Below are 7353 nucleotides of genomic sequence, written 5' to 3'. Positions count from 1 at the left end.
CGGTTCGTAAAATGGGTATTTTTTCATAAAAAAAATGCGGTGAAAGTCGATAAGAATTTCCATCTAGAAAAATGGTACACTACTAGTTTTCCCAGGATGATAAAATTGATGTATGCCGTCGATCCAATTGAAATTTTATTAATTAATACAATCCTAGATACAATCAAAATTATAGAGCATTGGCACGGTAAAAGTAGTTTTTATTCTTATTTTTTTACATATTGAACATCATATCGACATTTTTATGATCGGTAGTGTAACATAGCCTAGTTAAAAATAATGACTTTAGTTTATGTTACGTATGTTTGTTTACTTATTGAAAAAACATCAATATGACTTAATGTAAACAAACAAAACATATTATGTTTAACAAAAACTTCATCGAAAACAAGTATTGAAAGACAGACTGAAAATGTTACTCATATATGACTTATGAAACATACTGAACATGTCATCATGTTACACATGTTTGCATACATACTGCAGAAACTCTCAATATGACTTCATAAGAACAAATGAAACATATTATGTTTCGAGAGAACTTAACCAAAACATGTATTGGAAGTAAGACTGAACATATTACTTTAATACGACTTATCAAACATATTGAGTCTGTTGAGCTGTAGAGGGGCTTACGTGTGGTAGGCATGAAGAAATTCAAGGAAGTTTCCTTTGCGATCTACGTCACTATTGACCACAATAATCGGGTAAGTTGGATGGCAGTAGTAGGGTATTTTAACCAATAGTGGACCCCTTAGTAGCTGAAAATTGCTCTGATCGTTAAAACAGTATGATATTCCAATTAAATTGCCCCTGTCAACGTTTGCACAGCAAGTTCTATGTCTTTCCTGCACACAAAAACCTTACCAAACCACCCTATATTTCCCATAAAATAATCATTTCAAATCTGGCTCAAATTATCCTATAGTGGTCCCCCGGGGTCCACTATAGGATTGTTGGGGTCCACTATAGGATGCATCGTATTCTCTTACCATGTTAAAACGGAGACAATAGTGGACCCCCTTGGATTTAACCAATAGTGGTCCCCCAGATTTGTTTACATTTACAAATTTGTTCAAAAAATCAAATTGTTGCTTTCCATCGTAGCTCCACCACTTGTAACTACTGGCTAGGAACATGATCCATCGTCTCCCGGTGGAAGTTCACCGGTAAAAACAGATTTAAGCAGGAAAATTAGAAAAAATATAAGGGGGTCCACTATAGGTAAGGGGTCCACTATTGGATAAAATATCCTATAGAGAAGAATCTATTGAATGTTTGCTATTGAAGGTTCGCGTGCAATACAGGAAATATGTTGTAATGTAAAACCCAATAAATTGGAGTGTTGTAATGTATTTGCATTTATTAGCGAAACGTTAAGGTTAAGATATGACGAAGCCACAGCTCGAATTTTCATGAGCACAAATCTGAAGAAACGAAAGTCCCTACCGAGAATATGTTTGATGAACATATTAAGACAAATATAAAACTTAATCAGACTTGTCATATTGCGACAAAATAAACGTTATTAGAACATATCCAAAAAAAAACTGATAACAACATGTCAGATTTGTTTGAAAAGACAAAATATTTACTCAAAAATGACTTTTTAATAAGAGATCATAAAAGACTAGTTTTGTCCAATCATGAATATGACTTATACAAGACAACATTTGTTTTGAAAAACTTTGAAACAACTGTTATAGGACAAAATTACTAGTTTAAGATTTCTGATTATGTTTTCGGTGTTACTTGGGAAGTAGTGTTTGCTAGTATGATAGGATAAGTTGTGGATTAGAAGCCCAGTTATATCAATTCACCCTATTTTTTGCACGCGATAAGATACGTATAGTATCTAGACGTCTTGATTTATCGACTGTAAAGTTTTCTATCAAATATGGTTTGGCTTGCAGTCCCTCAAATCAAAAGGAAACAGAGGTTATCTATTTTCCGACGTTTCGGCGCAATGTATTTTGCCTTCTTCTTGGGATCACTAAAATGGTTTATACAATAAGTTTAATTTTACATTTCTATTTGTGTGTCATTTACTTACTAGAGTTCTGTTTTTTGTCATTGTCTGTTTAATTTCTACATAAAATTGTCCTATTTTTGTTCGTCGCATCACTATTGTTTGAAAATTTAATTATGTTGAGTAATATAGTCAAAAATATACTAATGAAAAACGAGAAAATTACCGTTGAAGTTCAAGTTCACTCACTGCTTCGGTAGACTGTTTGGTAACTGATCTGTGTTATGGTTTAGGTGGGGTCGGATGGGTGGTTGGTGTTTCTGTTATTTTGTCCATTAGTGTTTTTTGTCATGACTGTGTTAATTCTGTGTATTAATCCAGAGAGCGTACTGCTAAGTCTATCTGTATCTGTTCGTTTGTTGATGGAATCGTTGTCGTTGCTTATGTGTATCATCTCTAGAATCGGGAGAATGTTTCTCTTGTACGTCCGATCGACTATTCGTGTTGTCTCGTAGATGAACCTATGGTCGTGGTCGATGCAGTGGGCCAAGAGAGCTGTTTTTTCTCTGAGTGCTCTCACTGGTTCATCTGCATATGTATGGCCTGACTCTAATAGGTTCTCCAGTTGGTTGAGATTGCTCCGATGACCCGACAATCTCTTCTTCAGTAGGTTGCCGGTCATACCGATGTAGCATTTGTCGCAGTTTCCGCACTGTATTCGATACACCACGTTATGGTGATGATCCATGGGTATCGGGTCCTTAATGCGTGTGTAGAGATCCCTTATCGTGTGCACGCTCCGTGGGCATATTATTACGGAGGGATAGTCGTGTCGTAGTATCTGGATGATTTTTGGTGTAAGTGACGGGATGTAGGGGAGAGATCGGTATATTTTAGCTTGAGGCGGCCCAATCGTGTGTTCTTCGGTCGTGTGATCGTCGGCTGTAATGGCGTGTGTAGATGTCCAGTGTGTTCGGTTCAGAAAGCGATTGATGAGGTTTCGGGGGTAGTCGTTGGTTTGCAGAATTTGAGCGATGACTTCTCGCTTTTTCTCTTCATCCCAGTTGGTGGATAATCGGTTTACCCGATCGATGACATTTTTGATGGTGTTGATTTTTTGGGTGAGAGGATGGAGAGATGAGAAATTCAACAAACGACCCGATGCGATGGCTTTCATATACCACTCGGTTCGAATGGTGTCATCTTCTTGCCGAACTAGAGTCATGTCTAAGTATGGGAGCCTACCGTCTGTTTCCACTTCAAATGTGAATTGGATACTCGGGTGGTATGAGTTGAAGATGTCTAGAACCTGCTGTAATCTATCCGCTGGTATGACAAGCATCAGATCATCCACGTATTTACGCAACACAGTGAAGACAATGTCAGTCTTACTGGTTACTGTATCAAGTAGGATCCCCATGACCAGATCAGCAAGTACTGGGGATAGTGGATTACCCATGGCAGTTCCTTCGATCTGTTCGTAGAATTGGTTCCGGAATACGAAGTAGCTCGTGTCCATACAGAAGGATACAATTTCCAGGAAAAGATCGAGATTGATCTCCGTGTTTGGTTTGATGGTATCCCAGATTTGTATTATATCGTGTATTACCAACTGTTTTGGGATGTTGGTAAACAACGATACAACATCAAACGACACCATTACGTATCCAGAAGGGATCGTTATGGTGTTGATGTATTGGCAGAAACTATATGAGTCTCTGATGTTATATTTGTTGTCCAACGAGGCTTGTAGTATTCTACATACATACTTGGACAGTTCGTAGCTGGGACTGGTCATACCAGGGACCACGGGTCGCAGGGGGAGGCTTGGTTTATGTGCTTTTGGGAGTCCGTATATCCGTGAGGTGGTGGCGGTGGTGGTTTTCAAAAAAGCAATCTTGAACACTACCAGCAAAAATATTCCGCCGGAAGCCGAAGTTCTGCTAAGCCTGAGTCCAAGCTTTTCACTACCCCTCAGAAGTTTCGATCGTCATCCACTGTATCACCTGATTGCCGAAACCGAAACTATCCTCAAAACTGCACCTGACAAAACCACCCAGGAACGGACCCGATGCAACATCACCAATGTCATACAGAATTATGTCAACAAGAAACACAGCGATAGAACCAGCGACGCGCAAACGAAGTTCCTAACACAAGCATGCACCACAACAACGAAGTTTCTCAAGTCGAATCCGGATATATCCGTTTTGCCCGCCGACAAAGGTATCAAGACGGTCATTATGTGGACCGACGATTACGAACAGAAGATGCAAGAACTCCTCAACGATGATAAAACGTATCGCCGTATTAGAAGTGATCCCACAAACCGATATCAAATTGCCAACAACAACATCGTCCAACGTCTTCTGAATCTGAAGCTGATCGACTACCGCACCGCCGCCACCCTGAAAACCACCACCGCCACCACCCCACGGATATACGGACTCCCAAAAGCACATAAACCAAGCCTCCCCCTGCGACCCGTGGTCCCTGGTATGACCAGTCCCAGCTACGAACTGTCCAAGTATGTATGTAGAATACTACAAGCCTCGTTGGACAACAAATATAACATCAGAGACTCATATAGTTTCTGCCAATACATCAACACCATAACGATCCCTTCTGGATACGTAATGGTGTCGTTTGATGTTGTATCGTTGTTTACCAACATCCCAAAACAGTTGGTAATACACGATATAATACAAATCTGGGATACCATCAAACCAAACACGGAGATCAATCTCGATCTTTTCCTGGAAATTGTATCCTTCTGTATGGACACGAGCTACTTCGTATTCCGGAACCAATTCTACGAACAGATCGAAGGAACTGCCATGGGTAATCCACTATCCCCAGTACTTGCTGATCTGGTCATGGGGATCCTACTTGATACAGTAACCAGTAAGACTGACATTGTCTTCACTGTGTTGCGTAAATACGTGGATGATCTGATGCTTGTCATACCAGCGGATAGATTACAGCAGGTTCTAGACATCTTCAACTCATACCACCCGAGTATCCAATTCACATTTGAAGTGGAAACAGACGGTAGGCTCCCATACTTAGACATGACTCTAGTTCGGCAAGAAGATGACACCATTCGAACCGAGTGGTATATGAAAGCCATCGCATCGGGTCGTTTGTTGAATTTCTCATCTCTCCATCCTCTCACCCAAAAAATCAACACCATCAAAAATGTCATCGATCGGGTAAACCGATTATCCACCAACTGGGATGAAGAGAAAAAGCGAGAAGTCATCGCTCAAATTCTGCAAACCAACGACTACCCCCGAAACCTCATCAATCGCTTTCTGAACCGAACACACTGGACATCTACACACGCCATTACAGCCGACGATCACACGACCGAAGAACACACGATTGGGCCGCCTCAAGCTAAAATATACCGATCTCTCCCCTACATCCCGTCACTTACACCAAAAATCATCCAGATACTACGACACGACTATCCCTCCGTAATAATATGCCCACGGAGCGTGCACACGATAAGGGATCTCTACACACGCATTAAGGACCCGATACCCATGGATCATCACCATAACGTGGTGTATCGAATACAGTGCGGAAACTGCGACAAATGCTACATCGGTATGACCGGCAACCTACTGAAGAAGAGATTGTCGGGTCATCGGAGCAATCTCAACCAACTGGAGAACCTATTAGAGTCAGGCCATACATATGCAGATGAACCAGTGAGAGCACTCAGAGAAAAAACAGCTCTCTTGGCCCACTGCATCGACCACGACCATAGGTTCATCTACGAGACAACACGAATAGTCGATCGGACGTACAAGAGAAACATTCTCCCGATTCTAGAGATGATACACATAAGCAACGACAACGATTCCATCAACAAACGAACAGATACAGATAGACTTAGCAGTACGCTCTCTGGACTAATACACAGAATTAACACAGTCATGACAAAAAACACTAATGGACAAAATAACAGAAACACCAACCACCCATCCGACCCCACCTAAACCATAACACAGATCAGTTACCAAACAGTCTACCGAAGCAGTGAGTGAACTTGAACTTCAACGGTAATTTTCTCGTTTTTCATTAGTATATTTTTGACTATATTACTCAACATAATTAAATTTTCAAACAATAGTGATGCGACGAACAAAAATAGGACAATTTTATGTAGAAATTAAACAGACAATGACAAAAAACAGAACTCTAGTAAGTAAATGACACACAAATAGAAATGTAAAATTAAACTTATTGTATAAACCATTTTAGTGATCCCAAGAAGAAGGCAAAATACATTGCGCCGAAACGTCGGAAAATAGATAACCTCTGTTTCCTTTTGATTTGAGGGACTGCAAGCCAAACCATATTTGATATCTAGACGTCTTTGGTTAAAAATAGACTGAGTTACAGCGGAAAAGTGCTCCAGATTGCAGCCACTATCCAAGTATCTCGGCACATTATGTGTTTAACTGAAGAATTGCGAAACCTTCCTCAGTTTTCCTACAGATGAAAACCCCGTCTCTAAATAACTATAATTTGTTCAAGCCGACCGTAACCTGAATCCTCCACAAAGCCACTGCGAAAAGCGCCCTCCCAACCTTCTACAATAGTTGGCAACAGTTGTTCCAGAGAGAACTTCCTTCGACTAGTGCGGGATTCATTCATCCGCAGCGCCAAATCCGAGATAATTATTTTCACGTTCCACCATCATCATCAACCGCCTTACCTGTCGTCGTCGTCGTCGGCGTAGCCACGAATAGTCACGGAGATGGGGAATCGTCTTGGTAGTTCGGCACAAGTTTTTCCCATTTACAACGCAACGCAACAACTAACAGTAGAACCCACCCCAACAGCCCCCGAGACCAAAATCCAACCGAGTCGAGTCAAGTCGAGTAGTGCGCTCGCCATTGGTAAAGGTATTCTCGCCTGCTTCTACCGCCGCCGCAACCTGTGTAATTAGCGTGGCACCGTTATTTGTATTTATCTTGAAAGTTTATGAAAATTTTTCACCTCCCTCTGCCAAGGGCCGCCAAGTTCTTTGGCAAGAAGGGCCGGGTGGGCATGCAGCAACTAGATGGTGATGTACGGGCTTTAAACACGGGGTAAGGTCGAATTATCTGGAGCGTAAATTTGCGCCAAGTTTGAATGAGATAGCAGCAGTAACAAACAAGCAAATGATTGCACCTTGACTGGAGAGTGAATTTTTTTGGTTATTCGCGTTTTTTTCTTTTCTGATTTTGTTTCTGTTGTTAAAGTGAAGTGATGAATTCTATGTGCAACATGATTTGGTCTTGTTTGTAGCATTTTCTTTCGTTTGTCTCATATGTCCTTTATACTGGAAAATGGTGGGTCAACAACCTGGAAAGGAGTGTCCAACAAGT

The 7353-nt window shown here is 40.9% G+C and overlaps 1 protein-coding gene across 1 annotated transcript; it reads left to right on the top strand.

The window, feature by feature from the left end:
- Positions 1 to 3860: 3860 nt before the first annotated feature.
- Positions 3861 to 6340, top strand: LOC134287296 (uncharacterized). The gene is made up of 2 exons (XM_062848946.1): positions 3861 to 6039; positions 6111 to 6340. The coding sequence occupies exon 1, from the start codon at positions 4213 to 4215 to the stop codon at positions 5974 to 5976; it is 1764 nt and encodes a 587-aa protein (XP_062704930.1). The 5' UTR covers positions 3861 to 4212; the 3' UTR covers positions 5977 to 6039; positions 6111 to 6340.
- The last annotated feature ends 1013 nt before the right edge of the window (positions 6341 to 7353 follow it).

Source organism: Aedes albopictus, chromosome 2 (assembly GCF_035046485.1).
Source record: "Aedes albopictus strain Foshan chromosome 2, AalbF5, whole genome shotgun sequence".
NCBI classification, from domain to species: Eukaryota; Metazoa; Arthropoda; class Insecta; order Diptera; family Culicidae; genus Aedes; species Aedes albopictus.
The sequence above is the reverse complement of the archived record's forward strand: the minus strand, read 5'-3'. Positions and strand labels throughout refer to the sequence as shown.